The 23,874-nt window shown below is 47.3% G+C and overlaps 2 protein-coding genes and 1 pseudogene across 2 annotated transcripts in view; all 3 read left to right on the top strand.

The window, feature by feature from the left end:
- The window catches only part of LOC109391837 (keratin, type II cytoskeletal 5-like), a 334,229-nt gene that overhangs the window by 185,470 nt on the left and 124,885 nt on the right, over positions 1–23,874 (top strand). The gene's annotated exons all lie outside the window — the stretch shown is intronic.
- On the top strand, positions 386–7,468 carry KRT2 (keratin 2). The gene is made up of 9 exons (XM_019659658.1): positions 386–1,015; positions 1,938–2,152; positions 2,506–2,566; positions 3,341–3,436; positions 4,095–4,259; positions 4,564–4,689; positions 5,511–5,731; positions 6,864–6,898; positions 6,999–7,468. Exons 1-9 carry the CDS (start codon positions 386–388, stop codon positions 7,466–7,468), a joined length of 2,019 nt encoding a protein of 672 aa, XP_019515203.1.
- LOC109391785 (keratin, type II cytoskeletal 2 epidermal-like) lies at positions 12,743–23,109 on the top strand (annotated as a pseudogene).

Raw genomic sequence — 23,874 nt, 5'->3', positions numbered from 1 at the left:
GCTGGTCCAGGGCAGGAGCAGCATTCTGCAGAAGGTCCTTTTTCAGATTGAGAAACCCACATTCTGATCGTCTCTTCTGATGATTTTACAAAAATCAAATTGCATGACAGATGCCTAGATAAACAGGAGAAGTTTGCAATCAAAGCAAGTTCTGGTATGGGGCTGATGGTAGATTTTTAATGGCTATTAGTTTGATAATCATACACCAGGAATAGCTTCCAGGCAGACCAAACCCTTGCATAAGTGGGCCCACACCCATGCACACCAACACCTAGCTGGTAGCATATATAAAAAGGGACCCTGACAGTCTCCCAGCAGCAGAGTTGAGTCTCCAGCTTGAACTCTTCTCAGGGACCTTCAACTTTCCTTGCTGGGCAAAGGCATCATGAGTTGTCAGATCACGTGCAAATCTCGAGGAAGAGGAGGTGGAGGAGGATTCCGGGGCTTTAGCAGCGGTTCGGCCGTGATCTCCGGTGGGAGCCGGAGGTCAGGCGCCAGCTTCTCCTGCTTGAGCCGCCATGGTGGCGGCGGCGGCGGAGGGGGCTTCGGTGGAGGCGGCTTTGGCAGCCGGAGTCTTGTCGGCCTTGGAGGAACCAAAAGCATCTCCATTAGTGTGGCTGGAGGAGGTGGAAGCTTTGGCTCCGGTGGCGGATTTGGTGGCAGAGGAGGTGGCTTTGGAGGTGGCGGCGGCGGCGGCTTCGGAGGTGGCAGTGGCTTCGGAGGTGGCGGCGGTGGCGGTGGCAGTGGCTTCGGAGGTGGCAGTGGCTTCGGAGGCGGTGGTTTTGGAGGCGGCGGCTTTGGTGGAGGCCGTTTAGGAGGTGGCGGTGGCTTTGGGGGTCCTGGTGGCTTTGGGCCCGGTGGACTCCCTGGTGGAGGCATCCATGAAGTCTCGGTCAACCAGAGCCTCCTGCAGCCTCTCAACGTGAAAGTGGACCCTGAGATCCAGAATGTGAAATCTCAGGAGCGGGAGCAGATCAAAACGCTCAACAACAAATTTGCCACCTTCATCGACAAGGTGAGTCCTGAGAAGCTGGCTCCAGCTGATGCTCAAGACGCCAGTGCTAATTGAAAAGCCAATGATGGAGATGCGTTTCTTTTAGGAGCCATCAGTGTAGTCATACAGAGCCCAAGTTATTGGCACTATCCCAATGGGACAGGAGCTGCCTTCATGGGGTATATCTTCTATAATTGCCGGCTGTTAGGAATTACTTTCGCTCTTGACTTTATTGTTTTTGCCTAAATAATGTTTATGGAAAATCCTGAAAACCCTAGGTAACATGATGTAGACAAATCATGGACTAACTAGTTCTGTAACAGCAGGCTCTGGAAGGAATTGGTAAGATCTCTTCTGAGAGTATCCTTCCTTCCTTAGAAGGTATTACTCTATTAAATGAAGGGAAGCTGAATCTGAAATAGCTGCTTGAGGATGAATGAAGTTCCTGCCCTGAAGAGAAGCAGTCTCAGTTTTGTGATCCCTTTATTGGTGTCGCTTTGGACTGCTAGTTCAAGGCAGTTGAACCTGTCTCAAGAATTTACAGTTTTCTTAAAAACCAGACTGAGGAGCCGTACCTCCCAGTGCTCTCATTCATCACCCTTAGGTGCAGTGCCAGTGGATGCCTGCTTTTGGTTTTTGCCAGAAGTTATGGGACCTTTGCCGAGAACTCAACTTGGATGGGGGAGGGGAATGGCCTGGAGTCTTGGGAACAGCTGCAAACAAAATAGTGGGTGGTGAAGCAGGAAAAAGAGCTGTGTGTGTGGAAAGTGCTGGATGTAACATTAGGAGTCTGTAGGATTTTCCCAGCATGGAGGCAGGGAGCTCAGAAGCTCTGTCGGGTGTTATCCACTATCTAGCTGGGGAGGACGAAGCCACGTAGACGTCTCTGTGTTCCGAAGTAGGTAAACCCAGAACTCATGTGCTCTCCTTCTGGTCATGGCAGGTGCGCTTCCTGGAGCAGCAGAACCAGGTGTTGCAGACCAAATGGGAGCTGCTACAGCAAATGGATGTCAACACCCAAACTACCAACCTGAACCCCATCTTTCAGGCGTACATTGGCCAACTGAAGAAATATGTGGATTCACTCTCTGCAGAAAGAACATCACAAGATTCAGAGCTGGGCAACATGCAGGATCTTGTTGAGGAATATAAGAAGAAGTAGGTGGCAGAGTAAATGCTAAATGGAGGACAAATATTATTCTGAGCCATCTGATCATTCCCCCAGCAAGCCACTCGTCACCCAATTGCATTTGTGGTGATAAAGGGGCGAGGATCTTTGTTGATTATTTGTGAGGAAGACAGAACTTTAGAGATCATGGTTTTGACATATTTGAGAGTTAATTTATAGAAAACCATCCTCATTTGGGATATCATGGTTTTAATTTAGACAGTTAAGGAATGCTTAATATTCCAAGAGAATAGGGTATTTCTGGTGACCCACTAGAAAAGGAAAATTAAAAAAGGAAACAAAGTAGAACTAATCTAACAGCGTGTCCTTTGTGTCCCAACAGGTATGAAGATGAAATCAACAAGCGCACAGCTGCTGAGAATGATTTTGTGACACTTAAAAAGGTGAGTAAGAGAATGTCATGACTGGGTGATGGGGGGTGGGTGGGTAGAGGGGATGGGGGGCAATGAGGGTCTTCAGAAGCCCGTTGTATCCGAACAGACAGACTGGGGAACAACTCTGAGTGGAGAGAGCAAGGAAAGGGGTGAGGCATGTCTGTGGCTGGTTCTCTTAGAAACAAGTGTTTCTGTAGTTCAAGCTTCTGGAGACAATTTTCAAAGATGTTGTACAATTCAACAGAGTCTTTCCTATTAATAACCTACTTAAAACCTATATTGGATCATAAAAAATGCAAACAGAGAACACTTAATTCTTCGAAAGATCTAGGGAAGGAATGAGACTTCCCCTAGAATTCCTACTGAAAGAGGCTGTTGGTTGTGCTGACAAATGTTTGTGCTAGAAGGCAAAAGTGTGGGTTCTCAGCCTGGTTTCGGCAGAGGTTTTGGTATAAAATCCAGAGAAATTCAGGAGAGGTGGGATGGACAGACAGGATGAGAGAGCTGAGGATTGTTAAAAGCCACAGAGGCCATTATGTCCCATAGTAGGAACACACAGTGTCTCAAACAGGAGGGGGAGAATGGTTGACAAAGCTTGGACTCCATGCCCAATGAGGTCCCATGGGGACATGGCTTATCTGGAGGTGCCTGGGATATTGGAGAGCAGCTAACAGGGACTGGGTAGGGTGGAGTGACAGAGAGAAGGTGAGGCCCATACCCAAAAAGCTACAAGGTGGGTGGGGGGGCATGAGTTTCACCAAAGGCCCCTGACCTTTCCTGTAGGATGTGGACAATACCTACATGAATAAGGTGGAGCTGCAGTCCAAGGTGGATGTGCTGACCCAGGAGCTTGAGTTCACAAAAGTCCTCTTTGATGCGGTAAGGAGGTTGCTCCTGGATAGAAGTTTGCTTCCTACCCTTCCCACCAAAGGAAAGTCCTTCCTAATTGGTGAAAAGCTGAGTTGAGTGGGGTTTATGGACTGGCTGACTTCAACTCGCCATTATTCCAGGCCACTAGGGGGCTTCTATGACATAGGTCATGGAGGAGAGCAACTTTCTTCTCTGATGTCACAGGAAGTGAGGCTCAGGAAACACCAGGACAATTTCCCCTCACTCCATTCCCTGAATATTCCAGCTTCCCTTAGGAAGAGACCTGTCTTGTTCCCAACCCTCTGTCCAATATACTTTGGAGGTCAAATGTAACATACCTCTCCACTTCCTGTCCAAATGCACACACATGACTTCTGAAACAGGAGGTAAAATTTAAGGCATTTTCCATCAACTGGCTTCTTCCCTGGGGCATTTACCAAAACTGCATAAATGCTGAAGGCTGTTAACTTAGATGCTCAGAAATATAGACCCGTCTCCCATAATTCTCAGGATAACATTGGCAGGGGCCCAGGAGTGGTGGTTATACTGCTTTAAATCCCACACAGTGCATGCTGAGTCTGAGAATCTGTGTGTTTCCTGAACACTGGGGAGGGGGTGCCTCCTCACTGGGCAGGGAAGCCATGGCTAGACCTCTCATGTGTTGCAGGAGCTGTCTCAGACGCATCAGACTATCACCGACACCAATGTCATCCTCTCCATGGACAACAACCGCAACCTGGACCTGGACAGCATCATTGCTGAGGTCCAGAGTCAGTATGAGGAGATCGCCTATAAGAGCAAGGCTGAGGCTGAGGCCCTGTACCAGAGTAAGGCAAGTACCAGGAGCCCAGGGAGAACAACAGCTTCTTCTAGCCAGCCAGAAAGTGTACAGTAAGAGTGCTGGTGTTTTTATTTAATGGAAGTTAGGCATTATTCCTTAGAAAGAGTGTCTGTAGTACCCCAAATGCTCTCAGTTGAGAATGGCACCGAGTCCTTCTGGGGGGTGCGAGATGGTCTCCTACCTCCCATGAACACAGCCATGCCATGAAGCTGGGTTGACCCTCCCTGGACCAGTATCAGATTTTCCTTGGCTCAAGCTTCCTTCCAACTGCATCTGTCCTCCTCTTCCCATACAGTATGAGGAACTCCAGGTCACTGCCGGGAAACAAGGAGACAGTGTGAGAGAGATCAAGATGGAGATCAACGAGCTGAACCGCATGATCCAGAGACTGAAAGGGGAGATCGACCATGTGAAAAAGCAGGTGGGGCATGGCCCTGAGGACCGGTGCAGCTCCACTGGTGGAGTGGGGCTGGGTTGGGATGGGAGGTTGTGTATAGGTGTGTGTGTGTGTGTGTGTGTGTGAGAGAGAGAGAGAGAGAGAGAGAGAGAGAGAGAGAGAGAGGAAATTGAGAAATTCGAATCTAGCATATGTTAATCCCAAATGCTTCGGGCTTAACATAATTTAAGGGTTATAACAATTTTTAAAGTGGCCTAAGAGACATTCTAAAGCAAGGAATAATGTAGGGAAAGAATTGTTTTCACTTTTGATTGCTTACACCAGTGAAAGGGAACAATAACAAATAAAGCAAGAGGTCATTGAACTTGCCGTGGATTGTAGCCGTAGCTTCCCACTTGTGCTTGGCACAGCCCTGGGCATAGCCAGCTGTGTGATGGAGGGGTAACGAGTATTGCAGGGAGATGGTCTGGGGCTGGACATTAGCTTTGGAGAGATGATGTGGGGCACAGAACCTACTCCACAAGCAACAGAATTCTGTGATCAGTCCACAGTAGATGTTTCCACTGGTAACTATACAATAGGATAACGATTCTGGCCCTGTGTTATGAGAATCGAAGGTCTTTGTGGGGACAGCATAAGGGGTCCAGTGAAAGGTGACTTGGGAAGATGATGCCCCAGAGACAGCAGCAAGTCTTAGCAGTCATTTACGACTTGCATTAGCTCCGGCGGGGACCCAACATTTCCAGAGCCAGTGATTCTGGCTTTCCACACCTGTTCCCTCTCCCCTTCTGCCAGGTAGACTCCACTCTCTGTACAAACAGAAACCTTTTCCCCTTCTCTCCTAGTGTAAGAATGTGCAAGACAACATTGCAGATGCTGAACAGAGGGGAGAGAATGCTATAAAAGATGCCAAGAACAAGCTCACTGACCTAGAGGAAGCCCTGCAGCAGGCCCGGGAGGAGCTGGCCCGGTTGCTGCGTGACTACCAGGAGCTCATGAACACCAAGCTGGCCCTAGATGTTGAAATTGCCACCTACCGCAAGCTGCTGGAGGGCGAGGAATACAGGTGAGGGGCACGGGGAGGGCAGAAGGACCCCTGGTCCACCCTCCCTTCTCTCTTAGAATCAGGGCTAAAGGCAAAGGCAGGGAAAGCAGGGGTGGGGCAGGACCTTCTGATGGCTGAGAACTGATGTCACTATGTTGCCCAAACAGAGACTCAAGACATAAAGCATTATTGTACAGTGGTAGATTTATCAACATGGAATGACTAACAAGGTCGAGTAAACTAGATTAAATTAATTTAAATGAAAGTGAGCAATAAATGAATCTTAGCCTTTTTTGAAAGAGAAAAGGGGTCCTGTGAAAATAGGTTTGTCCTAGACAATGGGAAACCTTGGTCTCTGGGTCTGCGGGGTGTGCAGTCTCTTCTCTGTCTCTACCTTGTGACCTAGAAAGGGGAGATGGTGTGTTGGAACGTGCGGACTGGCTGGGGCATGCTCACCAGGAGCAGATGCCAGACCTAGTTCTTGGCAGGTTTCTGGAGGGACAAACAAAACCATTTGCTAACCCCCTAAAAGGGAACATTTCTCTCCTCTGTGGTCTGAAAACTTTGTCAGTGCTATTAGCACCACCGGTGATTTAATCTGGCGGAAGCAACTGAAGGTGGAAAGCTGCCCTGGGCCACCAGCAAGCCAGTCTGACAGAGAGGGGGCCTCTTGGCTCACGCTGTCGTTCTGTACCTGTCTGCGAGGCCAGGCCTCCTACCTCCAGCTTGCACGAGGCAGTGGGAATGATTTTAGATGAAGCAGACGAGGGTGGGTCAGGGAGGCTGTACAGATTTGCAGTTCTTTCTGAAGTGAATGTTCACACATTGCAGCCTGATTTCAAAATTCCTGGCATGGCTGGCATTCTGAATATTAGACTCCCTACGATGGATTTATATACAAAAATGGGATGCAAAGTCAGAGTGAATTTGCTTTTTGATCATTTTTATCAGGGCAAAAAGTTGAGATGGATTGGGAGGCCAGGCCATGTGGAAACGTGGGGCCAGCCCAATCTCCGTGATCTGGCAGCACAGAGGAGAGGGGCCTCTGTGAGGCTCTGGTGGGTGATGTTAGAGGCTAACTGGCAGTTGTAAAACATTATGCATGCTGAACCCAATGCTCTGCCATGAGTACTTTTCTCTCTCTCCCTGACAGGATGTCTGGAGACCTCAGCAGCAACGTGACTGTGTGTAAGTGGGGGGCGTGGCCCTGTCCTATGGATGGTGTGTTGGGTGGAGGCAGGCCGAGAAGGTCAGAACTTCTCTCATAATCCTGTCTCTCTCTCTGCAGCTGTGACGAGCAGCACCATGTCTTCAAGTACGGCATCCAGGGCTGGCATAGGAGGCCAAGGTTCTGGAGGGAGAGGATCTGGCTCTGGAGGAGGAGGAGGCTACAGCTCTGGAAGCAGCAGTTACGGCTCTGGAGGCAGAGGGTCAGGCTCCAGAAGTGGTGGTGGAGGGGGCTATGGCTCTGGAGGAGGTTCTAGAGGCTCTGGAGGAGGATCTAGAGGCTCTGGAGGAGGATCTGGTTCTGGAGGAGGTTCTAGAGGAGGATCTGGAGGAGGATCTGGCTGGGGCGGTGGCTCCAGGGGAGGCTCTGGCTCTGGGGGAGGATATGGTTCTGGAGGGGGCTCTAGAGGAGGCTCTGGAGGGGGGTATAGTTCTGGGGGCGGCTATAAAGGGGGCGGCTCTAGCTCTGACAAGGCTGGTTCTGGCTCAGGTGACGGTTACGCTTCCCACACAAATTTATCTTTTAGATAAAGATGGAGTCCCCCCCCCCGACTGTCCCACTCCACAATGTAGAAGCTTGTCTCTATACATCTAATTGATGGCAGATCAAAACTTGTCATCCACCTCTGATAGCATTTTTGGGGAAAGGAATGCTTGCATAGAGTTTTTGAAATATCTCCTCTCCAAACAAATGAGTTGGACCCAGTGACACTCTCTGTCCCTTGGGGAAGAATCTGCATTGTCTAGGTTTGTGCTTTCAGCCATGCTTCCATTCCCAGCCCCTCCTTGCATTGCCCAGTTGGTGGTCCCTTTCCCCTCTGACAAGTATTCTGTTGAGGACCCCATTTCAAAGCCTGCGCCTTTCCCCTGGCAGTGACCCAGGGAAATGTGTTTCTGTGTATATAGTCCTTCTTGTTGGGTCTGCATCTAAAGTGCTGTGGTCTTGGTGTCTGCACAATAAAATTCATTTGCAATTCATATCATGTGATGTGTGTTTAATGTCAAGCCTCTGGCAGAAATGGGTAGCCAGGAGCTATTACTCATTGCTTTTTAACTTCAGACACCAGAAAATGAAGAGATTTGGAAAGGATAAATGAGAAGCTTGCTGGAGGAAGAATGTATTGCCCTGAGGCAGTGTGGCTGGGAGAAGCCAAGGGATTTTTTCTTCTGGAAGTCTTTTTTTTTGTTTTTATAATTGGGGAATTGGGGAGGGGAACAGTGTTGGGGAATTGAGGAAGGGGAACATTGTGTTTTTCCAGGACCCATCAGCTCCAAGTCAACTTGTCTTCAATCTTAGTTGTGGAGGGCGCAAGCTCAGCTCCAAGTCCAGTCACAGCTTTCAATCTAGTTGCGGGGTGGGGGTGGGGGTGGGGGTGGGGTGGCAGGCGTAGTACACCATCCCATGAGGGAGTCGAACCGGTAACCTTGTGGCACACGGAGCCACCTGGCCATCCGTCGTCAACTCGCAGTTGCTCAGCTTGGGTGCAGCTCACTGGCCCATGTGGGAATCGAACCAGCCACCCTGTCTCAGAGCTCGAACTCTTAACTAACTGAGCCACTTGGCTGGCCCCTCTTCTGGAGGTCTTTAAGAATCATGATGAAGAGGGACTAGCCTTGGAATCAGGGGACAAACGTGATGTTTTCAGAAAGTATTTGCCAGACCTGGGGACTGTGATATTGCCAGGAGATCGACAGGGGGATTTGTGGAAAATTCCCTTTCCCGAAAAAACCACCCCTCTTAATAAGCATTTCCCCACAGACTGTCCCCTACTCTCACCCTTTCTGACAAATGCTCTGGTCTGAGGCTCTTCCTCAGGGCAAACCAGCTGAGCCCCCTGCACTCCCCTGCAGGCTGTCTGTATCTCTGAGCTTCCAGGGCTGAACACCTTCAGCAGATAATAGACCCTTATTTTCTCCTGTCACGCAGCAACCCTCAGGAAGCCCCTACCCCTGAATGTCCCAATCAGGGCAGCCTTCTCCTGTGAGCGTGAAGATGACTTCAGCCCCTTTCCCAAAAAGGTCTTATCACCTGACCAGGGCCTCCTGGGAGCTCAGGAATGGCTCAGCAGGTGGGATGGGCTTTTAGGGGTTAGTATTAGACTGGCCAGAATTGCACAAATGGGATTTGGTAGCTTAGGTTGGGTCAGGTCAAGCTTCATGTATATGGTATTCAGACGCAACAGATGTGGCTTAAAACAATTCGGAAAAAAAAAATACCGAGGGATTCTACTCTAGTTTCAAAATCTTGGTGAGGTTTTTGCTGAATCTGAGAGGTTCTTCTTGTTTCTAGAAGTTGTAGAGATGGCTTTGAGAAATGCAGGGGAGGAAAGGCATGAATAGTGATTAGGTGGCTTCACCTGTCCCCAGACCAGCTGGCCCCAGGTTTGAGGGTGCTGGACAGGAAGAGTTCTGAAGGCTGTAGGCGGCAAGGTGACAATACACGAGGCCAATAATTCTATGGTGATGTGATTGGTGCTCAGAGAAGGGCCCTGAACGCTGCCTAGGCGTTGGCAGGTGGAGAGGTCTGTGGAGGTAGGGGTGCAGGCTGGGAAGGAGCAGTACGAGAGGCCTGGCTAATTTAGGGTGTATGTACCATGCAAATGCAAGCACGACCTTAAACAGGGTCTAGTGTTCCAGACATTTGGGGCAAGAAGGGGCTTTAGCAGGCAGTGAATGTAAACCTCTGATTTAGGTCAGGAAACTGAGGCCCAGGGCAGGCATAGAACCCAGGCCTTCACCCCCAATTCACGCACTGTTCAAAGTCTTTAGGAATGATGAGCTGTTTTATAACTTTCTGAGGGTTATAAACTTTTGGAGGAGGCAGGTAAAGTGGCAGCTTTTGTTCCCAACTACCTGAATTCCTGAGACTATCAGTGGTGTGAGTCTCCTTCTATGGCTCATAGCTCCTCACTCCTACCCCACTTGGGGCATGGCCCTTCTTTTCAGATCTACTCAGACACGTGTTACTTTCATGTTGGATGGACTCCAAGCAAAATTAACCTTGTAAATTAACTCAGGGATACAGGCCTGAGGCCTGAAACAAATCTGTCTATAAGCAGGTAATGGAGTAAGGGGCCAGCTCAGGGGAGAGATTCGTAGGAGTCCCAGGAGCCTAGTCCTGAATCTGGATCACACCCCTCCCACCAGGGCTTCTGCCCATCCTCCACTAAATCTGGTAATTGACTTGTCAGGTCCTGGGCTTTACAAGGGAGATGGACACAGCAGAAGCGTTTTTACGAGCTCTATTACCATAGGGAACTGGGCTAAATATTTATATCCTGATGATGTTGCAGAATGTTTGGGACACCCTCCCTTGTGTGGTTCACTCCCTTTATTTGCCTGTGAGTCCTAGTGTGAATTCAAGTGAACCTCTTTCCTCCTCTGTACCAAACTCTTTCTTCCTTGTCAACTGAAGTGAGAATCCTTAGACAGCTCACCTCCTCCTGGAAGCCCCCTTGAATGGAATGCTCATGCCTCTTTTATTTGCTGTGAAGTGGGGAAGGCCCATTTATTTTAGTTCAGTGATTGTCTGACAATGACTATGGGCATTTGGCTATTTTGAGGATAGCAACACTCGTAAGACACTGCATCCTGTAGGGAGCTTACAGTCTAGTAAGGGGATGGGTGAGAAATTTACAAATAGCTATTAACACAAGGCCTCATGTAATTAAGAGCTACTCTGGGAGTAGAAGTGGTGCATTCAAATCCCCTGGCAACCTCATTCAAAATCCACATTCCTGCTTCCAACAGATCTCCTCCCCTGAGTTTCCACTACAGAAGGCTGGATTGGAGCCTGGAAATATGCATTTTTTAACAAGCTCCTAGGTGACTGATTCTGGTGATGGAAGGGCCACACTGTGAGAAGCTCTAAGGAAGGATAAGGGAGCAGACTGTGTTGGGGGTTCATTTCTTGACACCTTAAAATTTAGTAGGCACGCAAGAAAAACTTGGTGATCGGATAAAAGAATACGTAAACTTGGGCAAGTTATTTAGCAACTCTGAGCCTAGATTTACACATTTATGAAGAAATAAAAATAATACCTCCCTCAGAGGATTTCTGGGAATGTTATATACAATAATAAATGTTTATTATGTAGGACCTGTGCAATCATAAGCAGGCAATACTGTAGGCCTCTTCTCCTTCTTCTTCTTCTTCTTCTTCTTCTTCTCCTCCTCCTCCTCCTCCTCCTCCTCCTTCTTACCATTACTAGAGTTAAAGACAGTACTGTGGGACTGGGGAAGGCTTCATGGATGAGATGATTTTATATTCAGGTAATGAAGGATATGTGGGGTTAATTAAAAAAAAATTTACATAAACTTTTCCAGAAGATAGAAGAGGAAGGAACACTTTTCATCTTGTTTTATGAGGTCAGCATTATCCTGATAACAAAATCAGATGAAGACATTATAAGAAAAGAGACGAAAGACCAAATCCTTCATGAATATAGATTTAAAATTTTTCAACAAAATGTGAGCAAATTGAATCCAGAAATTGTATGAAGGATAATATATCATGACTCAGTGAGATTTATGCTAGAAATGAAAGGCTGGTTCAGCAGTCATTGAATCAATTAATATATTCACCATATTGACATATAGTAGAAGAAAAAAATATATGGTCATCTTAATAGATGCAAAAAGTTTTTTTGGATAAAATTCAAAATCCATTCAGGATTAAAAAAAATATTCAACAAAGTAGGAGTAGAAGGGAACTTCCTTAGCCTCGTAAAGGATAGCTACAAAAACCTAGAGCTAACATATTTAATGGTGAAAGCCTTAATGCTTTTCCCTTAAGATGGGAACAGTCAAGGACATCTGCTCTTACTACTCCTATTTGGCATAAAACTAGAATTCCTAAACAGTGCAATAAGGCCTAAATAGATGAAGAGATACATCACGTTCATGGATTGGAAGACTCATATTGTTAAGTTGCCAAAATTTTTCCCAGATTAACCCATATGTTTGATGAAATCCCAATCAAAATCACAGCAAGATTTTTTTTTGGTAAAAATTGATAAGATTATTCAAAATGTACATGGAAATACAAAGTAACTGAACTAACCAAAATAATTTTGAAAAAAAATGTTGGAGGACTCAGACTACCTGATTTTAAGACTTATTATAATAATCAAGATAGTGTGGTGTTGGTTACAAGATAGGCGTATAGATGGATGAAACAGAATAGAGAGTTAGAAATAGGCTACAAACATTCTAGAAGAAACCACAGGAGAAATTCTTTGTGATTAGGTTAGGCAAAGGTTTCTTAGACACAACACCCAAATCATGAGCCATAATAGAAAAAGATTAAAAAACTAAACTTCATCAAGATTAAAAACTTCTCCTTTGTGAAAGACACTGTAAAGGGGATGAAAAAAGAAGCCACAGCCTGGAAGAAAATATTTGCAAACCACATATCTGATAAAGGACTTGTATCTAGAATATATAAAGAATTCTCAAAACTCACTCGTAAGAAAACAATAAAAATAGGCAAAAGATTTGAACAGACACCTCTTCAGAGAAGAAACAGGGATGGTAAATGGCCAGATGAAAAGACGCTCAACAGCATTAGTCACTAGGGAATTGCAAATTGAAGCCACAATGAGATACCACTACAACCTATTAGAATGTCTAAAACATACACGCGTGCGCGCGCACACACACACACACACATGCACAATATCAAGTGCTGAAGAGAATGTGGAGCAAGTGGAACTCTCACACATTTCTGTTGGAAATACAAAATTGTACAGATACTTTGGAAAACAATTTGGCATTTTGTTACAAAGTTCAGTATACACTTACCATATGACCCAGATCACCCAGTCCTGGGCAAAGTGAGTGCATGTTTTGCATTTCCACCAGCAATGTAGGAGAGTTTCGGCTGCTCCACCTCTTCTCCAACAGTGGGTGTTGTCAGTTCTTTGTCATTCTAATGGATGTGTATGTTATCTCATTGCGATTTTAATAACAGTTTAATAACATTTTTCCGATGACTAGTTACATTCAACAGCTTTTCTTGTATCTATTGGCCACTTGTACATCTTTTAGGGAAGGTCTGTTCAAATCTTGTGCAGATTTTTATTGGGTAGCTTGACTTACTGAGTTGCAAGAGCTCTTTATATATTCTGGATAACAATCCTTTCTCAAGTATATGTATTGTGAATATTTTCTCCCAGGGTGTGGCTTGTCTTCATTTTTAAAAATGGCATCTTATAAAGAGCAAAAGTTTTTTGTTTTTTTAAATTTTTTAAAATTAGTTTCAGGTGTACAAAACAATGCACTAGTTATACTTTTCACCCCTCACAAAGTGACAACCTCCCTCCCCCAATCCACCCCCCCATATCATACATATCTATTACAATTCCATTGACTTCACTCCCCACACTATACTCAGCATCCCGTGATTATATATATATAATATATATATATATATATATATATATATATATAATTATAGTTGACAGAGCAAAAGTTTTTAATGTTGATGAATTTTAATTTATCAATATTTAAAAGTATTTGAAGCTCTTTGTGTCCTATCTAAGAAATCCTTGCCTACCTAATGGTCACAGATATTTTTTCCTATAATAAAAGCCTAAGAAGGAAGAGAGAAACAAGTAGAGAGGGTTACACAATCATGTTCTGCCTCTGCCTGGGAACAGGTCCTCCTCCTGTCACTTTTGTCAGAGTTCATCTCTTCAGCCTTGACTTGGCCTGTCTCACTCGCACCCTTCCAGCTTTTTATGACCCACCTCAGACCCCCTTTTTCCCAGCCCTCATGTCTAGTGGGGCTTCCCCAATGCCTCTGTAAACTCTACCCTCTGTCCCTGCTCCCCGCTTCCTCTAAAACCTGTTGAAAGCTCTCCATCTCAGCAGGGCTCCCAATCCCTATCTCCTCAGTATTTATGGATTCAATATCTGATTCAATTCAACATTTATGTATTGAGTTCTGGAGTCAGTCAGCCTTGTTTCAAATTCTCCCTCTATTGCTTAACTAGATACATCACTTGGACAAAGCATTTAATCTTTTGAATCTTAGTTTCCCTTTCTAAAAAATGAAAAAATATCTACCTCATAGTGGTGTTGTGAGGATTAAATGAGATTGCTACCAGGAAAAGACATGGACTTAAACATTTATCTTTGTAAAATGTCAATTGTAAAAGCTAACATTTATTTCCGATCTCTTGAATGGTTTATATAACACCCTGGTTAAGTAGCAAGGGCAGATGTTATTTTCACCCCATTTTACAGGTGACAAAGCTGAGGCTGAAAAGCCCACATACACAAAACTAGGAAGTAGGGAGCTGGAATAAAAAACCAAGGCTATAATCTTATATCCCACACTATTTCACTATACCACACTCTGTTTTCCTCCTTTCCCTGGATCTTCTCCCAGTGATGGGATTAAGGTGTTCATACAATGGGTGGGGCCTTCTATTGAGGCCTGGATGAGCAGGCAGTGTACAGGATTACTGGGGGGGGAGACATCCAGCTTTTTGGCCTGCGTCCAGAGGAGACCAACTGAGAGAGTCGCTGAGCCCTACCAGTGCACATGTATATGTGCAGGTGTACAAAGTGACTTCTGCCAGGCCTGCAGGTTCAGGGGGAAGAGGAGAATTAAGGATCTGAGATGGGACTGCAAGTCAGTGTGGTAACCTGTATTTTCCTGTCCTGGGTGAAAGGTAGTGAGAGGAGCTTGAGTCCAGAATATTCCCTCAGGCAGCTGCCCTCATAGTTATGGAGTGACCAAAAGAAGAGATCAGGGTCTTTGGCCTGCCTGAGTGTTTTCCAAAGGAAGGGCTGCCTCATTTCCCTGCAGGGGAGCTGGCAGCCTTGTTCTGTTTTTTGTTTTTTGTTTTGTTTTGTTTTGTTTTTTCCCCTAAAATATTTAGCTTAGTCAGTTTAAAAAAAAAGGGGGGGGGAACTGGGGGAGGGGAACAGCTTTGGGGAATCAGGGAAGGGAAACAGACAAGTTGCTGTCCTTTTGCTTTTCAGTCTAGTTGTGGAGGACATCGCTTCACTGGCCCATGTTGATATTATCATTGCGCTCTTCCCAGGTGAAGCAGTCACTTGCCCGCCATTGGATGGCCGCTCACGGAGGTTCATGGCAGCTCATGGCATCTCCCGCCCGCTGCTGTCCGCTCACGCTGGCTGCCGGCCACTCACGGTAGCTTACAGCAGCCCATTGCAGCCCTGCTGCAGCCTACAGGGTCGCCGGCAACTCACAGCAGCCTAGCTCCAGGTCAAGCTGTGTTCACCATCTTAGCTGTAGAGGGCACAGCTTCACTGGCCCTCATGTGGGACCTGAACTGGGGCCCTGATGCTCAGAGCTGGCGCCCCAAGCCAGCTCTTAACCATCATGCCACTCAGCTGGTCTGCTTAGTCAGTTTTTAAAAAGAATATAGCTATGCTCATACTGTATCTCCAGTCTTATTACAAGCCTTCTTTTCTGTGCCTTGGATTTAGTGGTCATACAGATATTCAATTTGATTTCTCCTTTTCTCACTTAACATTGAAACAGAAAAATTTTTTTTATGTTTGCATAAACAAACTCTGTAACCATAATTTTTATTATCTATATAACATTCCATTGATGGTTATAGTTTATTTAACTATTTGTTATTCTTTTTTGGACATTTGTTTTGGGAAAAAAATTTTTTTGGTAGAGAGACGGAAGCAATTCCCATCAACTATAGAAAACTTTCTTGAGTGGGTCTCTCTGAATCAATATTCTTTCTAGATATTAGTTTCTAATTCATCAGCATCACTGTCCCAAAGCTTCTAGGAGAAGTTTCTTGAGTTTCAATACCACTCTCGTAGAAACTAGGAATGTTGAAATATGAACCATCTCAGAAAACGCCCCATATGAGAGCTTTTGGGGTATAATTGTGTACACCTCATATCGCTGAGGTCAGCTGATAGTTGATACATAAATAATAATAAGCAAACCCTGCTAACTAAGCAACAATTACTTGGCATACGGTTCCCAAGTAGATGATGTTATTTATTTTCCAGTCACTTTCAGCTTCAGGGGAGCCAAACCCATTAACCTATCCTTGGCCTGCTGCCAACTCTGGGAAACATATAAGGAGAGCTCTCCATGCTCCAGCAGGGAAACACTGAGACACCTCTTCCCCCCCACAGTGACACTTCTTCTCAGTGTCACTCACTCCCTTTAGTCAGGCAGGTCTGTGCCTTGAGGTGCCAGAGTGGAAGCTTCAGCAATGGGTCGGCCATCCTATCAGGAGGTTGCCAGAGATGGACAGGAAGCTTGCTGTCCGTCCTCCAGAGCAGTGGCCACTGCCAAGGCTATGCCGAGCGAGGAGATTACCGTAGCCGGAGTCTCATTTTAGCCTTGGTGGGAGCAGGAGCATCTCCACCATTGTAGCTGGAGGCCAGGCCCATGGCGGCAGTCTGGGGTACCACGGGGGTGGATGTTTTGGGGAGGGCAACCTTGGTGTGGTGGGCTTTGGCCTTGGCAGTGGTTTTGGAAGGCCTGGGTGGATAGCCCCAGCAGTCTTCCCTGGGTGCATTCAGGAAGTTGTAACCAATCCAAGTTTGTTGGAGCCTCTGGATGTGAAGATTGGTCCCGAGGTCCAGGAAGTGAAGCAGCAAGAGAGGGAGCAGATGAAGAAACTCAACAACAGTTTCGCCTCCTTCACTGACAAGGTGAGTGCTGATGCCTGGAGGCCGGACAACCAGGCCTGAATAACTCCAGGGACCTGTAGACAAGGCCTTTCTGCCATGATGGAAATGTGGCCAGTGGCTACTGTATTGGACAGTACAGGTCAACTAGTTCAGTCCGTATGTCTTAAAGTCGGTCCTGGTGGAAGGTGCCCACTTTGTTTTCCATGTTCTTTAAACCTCCCTGGGAGACTGGATCTGAACCTCAGCAACTTGTCACTGCCATGTCAAATTTAGGGCCTTGCAGTCTCGCCCTGAAGTAAAGGTGATCCCTCCTGCATGAATAGTAAATCAAAATGAGCTGAGAAGCCTGGTCTTAAAGAAGTCAAAACTGTCCATGAGTGTCTTGTAAGTGGACACATTAAGACATTGGCAAATGGTTTTTTCCCTGTAAGTTGCTATGTGACTCTGAGTCTAGGAGTTTCTCTCTGAGGAAACTGGCATTTTCTGCCGTCAAAGCTAGAGGATGGAGACCACCTAAATCAGATGGTGGCCTGTTAATGGGTTCAGGAAAAAGAGAGTGGGCCCAGTGCAAATGATTTGGCCAGGTGACTTAGAAATCCTATTGGTCAGCCTGGGAGTGGTGAGCTATGCCCACAGCTTTGAGAAATCCTGACTTTCAGATCTCATCTAGTTTTCACACCAAAAGGTGGCCAGATTTCTTATACTGGGCACATCAACAATCTGCTCTTGGACCAGCCCTGGATTGGGGTTTACTCTGAATAGCCCTGGGGAAAATGGTGGCCAGGAAGGCTGTACCTTGAGTTTGCACCAATGGGACACTCAGGAATGTCTGGGAGGAATGCTCTAGCTCTGGCCTAGCCCCATTTCGCAGGGTGCTCTTCCTTCTAAGGGAGCAGCTATAGATTCACACTATTGTGAATTTTAATTCTCCTTAATATTGTGAATATTAAGGAGAAGCCTATAAGAAGTAAAGTAGTATTAGTGAATGTTCCCAGAGCTCTGGGTTTGGGGCAGTCTTACCACTATAGATGGTGCATTGAGGAACTATGTTCTTTCATGGTGACTGACTATAGTTGGTAACACTGTACTGTATAATTGAAATTTATACAATTTATAGATTTATTTATAATTTATACATTGAAAAATAAATTTGTACAGTGGAAACAAACACAGCAACTATGTGAGATGATAGATGTGTGAATTAACTTGATGATGGGGATTGCCTCACAATGTTGTGCACTTTAAATATTTTATAATTTTATTTGTCCATTATAGCTCAATAAAACAGAAAAAAGAAGAGATGGGAAATTGTATGGGGTTCTTTCTTGATGAAAGCTATGGCTTGGGGAAATAAAAACTAAGCTGTGCTCTTGCTTCATGGGCATAAGAGGGCTGCTGTGCTGTGAGATGGGGGTGGGGTGGGGTGGGGGTGAGTGGGGTGGAGATTTGCTATAGGGACAAGTGTCCCATGATCTTTACCAGGAAGGTGCTCAACAAATTTAAATTTAAATGATCGGTTAATTCTTCTCTTTTGGTCCTCATTGCTGCTGTTGCTTGCAATGTCATGAAATCAGTGAGAAGGGTGAGGAAAAGGAATATTCTGTCCACATCAAATAGTTATGGCTATTTGTAAAAGAACATTCCTGAGAGTGAGTTATTTTGCTCACTCACTGATGAGTCTCCTCCTGATACCTGCTGTTCCCTAATCATCTAGGCCAGTGGTTCTCAAACTTTGGTGGGAATTTGGCAAACACACAGAGGCCTAGGCCCTGTGCTACGTTAAGAAACCTGGACCTCTGTGTTCTCTGGGATCTTTCAAATGATTGATTCTAATACTCTCTAGAGCAGCCGTTCTCAACCTTCCTAATGCCGCGACCCCTTAATACAGTTCCTCATGTTGTGGTGACCCCCAACCATAAAATTATTTTTGTTGCTACTCTATTACTGTAATTTTGCTACTGTTATGAATCGTAATGTAAATACCTTTTTGTTTTCCGATGGTCTTAGGCGACCCCTGTGAAAGGGTTGTTTGACCCCCAAAAGGGGTCGCGACCCACAGGTTGAGAACCGCTGCCTAGAGTTTCAGCACCACTGCTCTAAGCAATTGGCCATTTACACATACCTAAAATTTCTCCAAATAATAGGGCTAACCAGCCTTAATCATAGCATGTCAGCGATTAATGCCAAACTGGAATCTCTTGTCCCTCTTGCCAGGTGAGCAAGGACTTCTCAAGCCCACTACAGCTGTTCCCTGGGGCTGAGCCCTTGGAATTCCTGTTTGCAGGTGCGGTTCCTGGAGCAGCAGAACCAGGTGCTAAAAACCAAGTGGGGGCTATTGCAGCAGCTGGATGTCAGCACCTGTACCACCAGACTGGAGCCCATCTTGGAGGGCTACATTGATCACCTCAGGAGGCAGGTGGACAAGGTCGTGGCAGAAATGACCAGGCAGCAAGCAGAGCTGACATACGCTCAGGATTCTGTGGAGGAATACAGGAAGAAGTAAATGAGCAGGTGAAGGTGGGACAGTGGTGTTCAGCCACAATACCTGCAGCTGCTAACCTAGGTCTGAAGGAAGTGCTACGGCATAGAACTGGCTGCTCTTTCTAGGAATCCTTGTTTGTTTTCTTCTTGTGAATCTGTTTGTGGATGTTCGTTCAGGGGTGGAGGAGAGCAAAGAAAATATCTTCAGACGTAATAGTCTTCTTTTCTACTGAATCCCACCAGATATGAAGCAGACATTAACAATAGGACAAATGCTGAGAATGACTGTGTGGTGCTGAAAAAGACAATAGGCAGCTGGCTTTCGTGCCCAGGGCTCAGTTCTGGCACCCTCCTCTGGGTTTTGGGCTCAGTTTCCTCTGCTGCGAATAAAACCCCAGTTAACTTCTGACAGCGCTGCACTGACTACAAGACTGCAGAAAGTAATAAGAACGAAAGCAACTCTGATTTCTGGCTCAAAAGCCCTGTTTTCAACTTCTTAAGGCTATCACCACTAGGTTACAAACACACTTGGCATTGTACCCACTCTGTTAGTGTTTAGGTATTTTTCGAGTAGCCCTATAGGTGCTGCTTTCCCTCTGGCAGCCTGACAGTGCAGGTAAAGCTCTTCCAGCCCACGGGAGCCACTGCCTTCTTTCTTTCAGGATGTTCACAGTGCCTACATGGTCAAGGTGGACCTCAGGGCCAAAGTGCATGCCCTGCAGTGGGAGATTGAATTCCTCCAAGTCTTCCGTTTGGCTGTAATATTCAAGTTGAAACTCCGTGGGAGCCTCTGGGATGCTTGGAAAACAGAAAGAGAGAGAAGATACCCTGGGCTGCTCCTGAGCTTCCCTGTGGCTGGTGGAGGGGTGGCGCTGGGAGCCCCCAAAGGTGGTTGCTGAGCATTTCCTGAGAACTGATCCCTGCCTTGCTGTGCAGGGGCTGGCTCAGATGCAGCAGACAGGGATGCCAACTTGGTCCTCTCCGTGGACAACAGCCAGCACCTGGACCTGAACAGCATCCTCTCAGAGTTCAAGGCCCAGTAGAAGGAGATCGCCCAGAGGAGCAAGGCCGAGGCCGAGGTCCTGTACCAGACCAAGGTGCCCACTTGGAAAAGTGTCTTGTCCTAGGTTATTCCCAGAGCGCATGTAACAGTCCCGCCCCTGCCAGCAGGGATTGACCTGCTCCATTGGCCTTGTAGTTGATAGGGTCACCTGACCTCAGATGTCCTGTCCTGGAGATTAAGGGGCAGGGTACCTGTGAAAGTCTCTGGCTCAGCCACCACCGGAAGTTACTAGGGCTCTGGCTTCCTGGGGACTTGCCAGTCCTATGCTGGGGGAGCCGACCCAACTCTGCAGACGCCGGCACATTTAGAGACACCAAGCTGGCTTTCTAACCAGCATAGTCAGCTCATACTTCCATGTATCGATGCAGCCAGTGTTTCAGTGCAGCTGGGACAGCGTCCTCCAACCTGCACATGCTCCCCTCTGCCTTCCCATCCCACGTCTATGGAAGTGCATCTTCAGGAAGCCTGACCTTCCTAACACTCACCTGAGTGGAATACAACTTAAGGTGGTTCCTTGACAGAAATACCAATTCCAGGTCCACACATGAAATAGCTGGTGCTTTTCTCCAATTATGGACTGTGCTGTTATCTCTCCCTCCAACGTCTGGCTGGGGAGGCCAGGCCAGAGGTATGTTCCCATCTAGGACTTGGCTAGGAGAGAGTCACATCATTATGCTGTGTAGGAATGTTCTGTTTCCTCAGCTCTGCCATCCCAGCAGACAGGAGTGTCTCCTCTATAGGTTGTCAGAGGGTAACTGAGGTGGGAATTATTCACAGCAGAGGAAACTGAGCCCAAAGCCCAGAGGAGGGTGAAGAGTGAAGGGTGAAGAAAACTGCGCCCAAAGAGCAAACTGGGCAGGAGGCTTAGAGGTCTGGGGTGAGGAGCCCTGGGGTCGGCTCTCCCTGGGCTACCTTCCCACTCTCACCTTTTCCTGGTTCCTGGTTCCAGTACTAGAAGCTCCAGGTCACTGCTGGGAGAAAGGGTGATGACCTCAAAGTCATTAAGATGAAGGTCCGTGAGCTGAACTGAGCCATCCAGAGACTTCGAGCAGAAATCGCCGACCTCAAGAACCAGGTGGGGCACCAACTTGACGGTGGTAGCCTTTGGGGGTGGCAGTTATGATAGATTTTTCCCCCCCTTACTTTTCTGTATTCTTACATCTTCCACAATAAATTATGAAGGCGGGCAAGAGAGAAGCCCAGCCAAGTAAAGGTAGGTGCCTGGTCTCCTGCACTTGCTTCCCTTACTGCCCGCTGTTGGCCCTTGACAGAGTACTACCCTGCAAGATGCCATCCTAGAGGCAGAGCATAAGGGGGAGGCAGCCCTCAAAGATGCCCAGGCCAAACTGCTGAGGTGGAAGCTCTCCTGCAGCAGTCTGAGGAGCACATGGCCCGGCTGCTGCGTGACTACCAGGAGCTGCTGGGAGCCAAGCTGTCCCTGGACGTGGAGATCGCCACCTACCGCAGGCTGCTGGAGGCCGAGAAGTGCAGGTGGGCGACCCAGCGGTGAGAACGGGCAAGTGTCCATCCGTAGAGACCTTGTGCCAGCATTCCTATCTATATGATGGGACAATTAATTAACTCACTCATTTCTGAAACAGCACCTGAGCTTTGTCAGTGGTGGTGGTGGGGTGTGTGTCCAGGTGGGGTGTGGGTACCTGAGAGGACTGGGTGGGAGACTGGAAAAGAAAGAGACTAGAGACGAAAGCTGGGGACAGGAGGTCCACCCAATGCTGATGGCAGAGAGTGGCCTCGTTTATTATTTGTAAACAGCTTTTATAGCAAAAGTAACTTTTCTAGGTTAGGGTTTTTTTGGGGACCTTGAGGGAGTAGCCCCCTCCTCTCAGGGAACAAATTCCTTGGAGGCAATCTATCCGAAGTGAGACAAAACAAAGTATAGCAAGCAGAAACTGTTAACAGGATGGCCGTCCACTCTGTAGCTTTCAAGGCCGTTGGCTGCTTTCTCCTCAGGGCCAACCTTCCCACGCTGCTCACCTGGGCCTGAGAGCCTGTCAGCCTGCCAGCTCTCAGGCTTAACCCTTACTGCAGACCTCTGGCTCCCTACAGCTTTCCAGCACAACCGGACTGAGCCCTGGTTGGGAAAAAGGTAGAGGGGGACACGAAGGCCAAGGAGACCTGGGAGTGAGGAGCAATTGTGGGAGTCTGGGAACAGTGGTGATGAGCCCACTGAGCATGGGCAAGGACAGCATATTGAGGACAGCTGCCCTTGTTACTCCAGGTGGGAACTAATGCAATTCTGGGACCCAGGTATTTTCCAGAGTGAGACTGAGTTACGAATTATGGGTCAGACTTAGGGTATCCTTCCTGCTGGAAATTATTCTTCTCTGAGCCCCGGTCAGAAGGTTTACTAATTATTCTGATTGTTCTTGTGCCAACAGGCTGTCTGGAGAAGTCACCAACAATGTGAGTTACTGTGAGTGTTGGGAGGCTCTGCTTTGTTGGCCAGTCAGGCGTCATCCTTCTCCTTGCCTGAGAAAAGGAGGGATGTGATCTCCGCTAGGAGACGGGGGGCCTGGGGCCCTGGCCTCACTCTTCGGGCATTGTCTGTGTGGTCTTGGACAAGTCGCATCTTGTTTTCTGGCCCCATGGAGGAGATTTGAGTAGAAAGCTCCAAAGCTCTAGGATCCCATGGTGGAGAGATGGCTCAGACTGATGGATGATATGGGAGCCACTGTTACTTTATGACACACTTCAGGAAGATGCCCCTCAACGCTATGTGTGAGAGGGTGGTCAGGGACCTAGGAGGCATGTGGGGATGCCCAGAGCTGCTCTGACCCTCCCTCTCTGTCTCCCCACAGTGGTGGTGTCAAGTACAGTCTCCGTTTCTGCTGCAGCTACATCCAGCTTCAGCTCAGGGGGCCAAGTCTTCATGAGGGGTGATAGCCCCCTCAGAGGATCCAGTGTAACATTGGGGTCTGCGTCCAGCACTGTGGGGTCTGCAGGGGCCAATGGGAGCTCCTGAGGATTCAGACCTCAAGTTGGGATTTCTGGAGACACTGGTTCTGGCGTGAGAAATGAAGAGTCAAGTTCAACAAGAAACCCGGACTCCAGCTCAGGGCATAGAAACCTGTAGGTTTCCCTCCCAGGGGTAGAGTCCATCAACCTGAGTATTTCACAGTGTGTATACCTGCTCCAGCCCTACCTTCATCTTTTATTTTCTTTGGCAATTTGGTGATAAGCTCTGGGTCAAAACAAGTTGTTCCCCCCCCCCATACATCCAAAGTTTGGGGCCCCATGGAAACCCTTCACATGCAGTCTTAATGGGCCTACAGGGTTGTCAGTCGCCTTCTCCCTGCCTTGCCCTGTACCCCTGTGGTGCTCATAGTCCATGCTGCCCCTTCTGTGGTACAGAAGCAAAAGCTCTCCTCTATCTGGGTCCTGAAATACAGGCACAGGCACACCTCCTTTTCTGTGATCACTACCAATGCTCAGTTATCTGCCTTTATGGGTGTCAGTCCTTATACTGATAATCTGCAGCCATGGTTATCAAGAACTCGTTCCAATTTGATTTTCTAAAGCCCCATGTGACCCATTCTGGGGCATCAGGAGACTGTACCCATAGATTCACAGGCCCTGGGTGCTCACCAAAGGGAGGAAGGGAGAGGAAGACCTATGGGGACCTGGAGGGTGCAGGTGTGCCAGCCTGGCCTCACCTGTTTTCCCTGAGAAAGCCAGTTTGGATCATTCACTTGGAGACAATGTGAGGGGGCTGAACTCATGTGTCTCC

Source organism: Hipposideros armiger, unplaced genomic scaffold (genome assembly GCF_001890085.2).
Source record: "Hipposideros armiger isolate ML-2016 unplaced genomic scaffold, ASM189008v1 scaffold_303, whole genome shotgun sequence".
NCBI lineage: Eukaryota > Metazoa > Chordata > Mammalia > Chiroptera > Hipposideridae > Hipposideros > Hipposideros armiger.
This window is presented reverse-complemented; position numbering and strand designations above follow the sequence as displayed.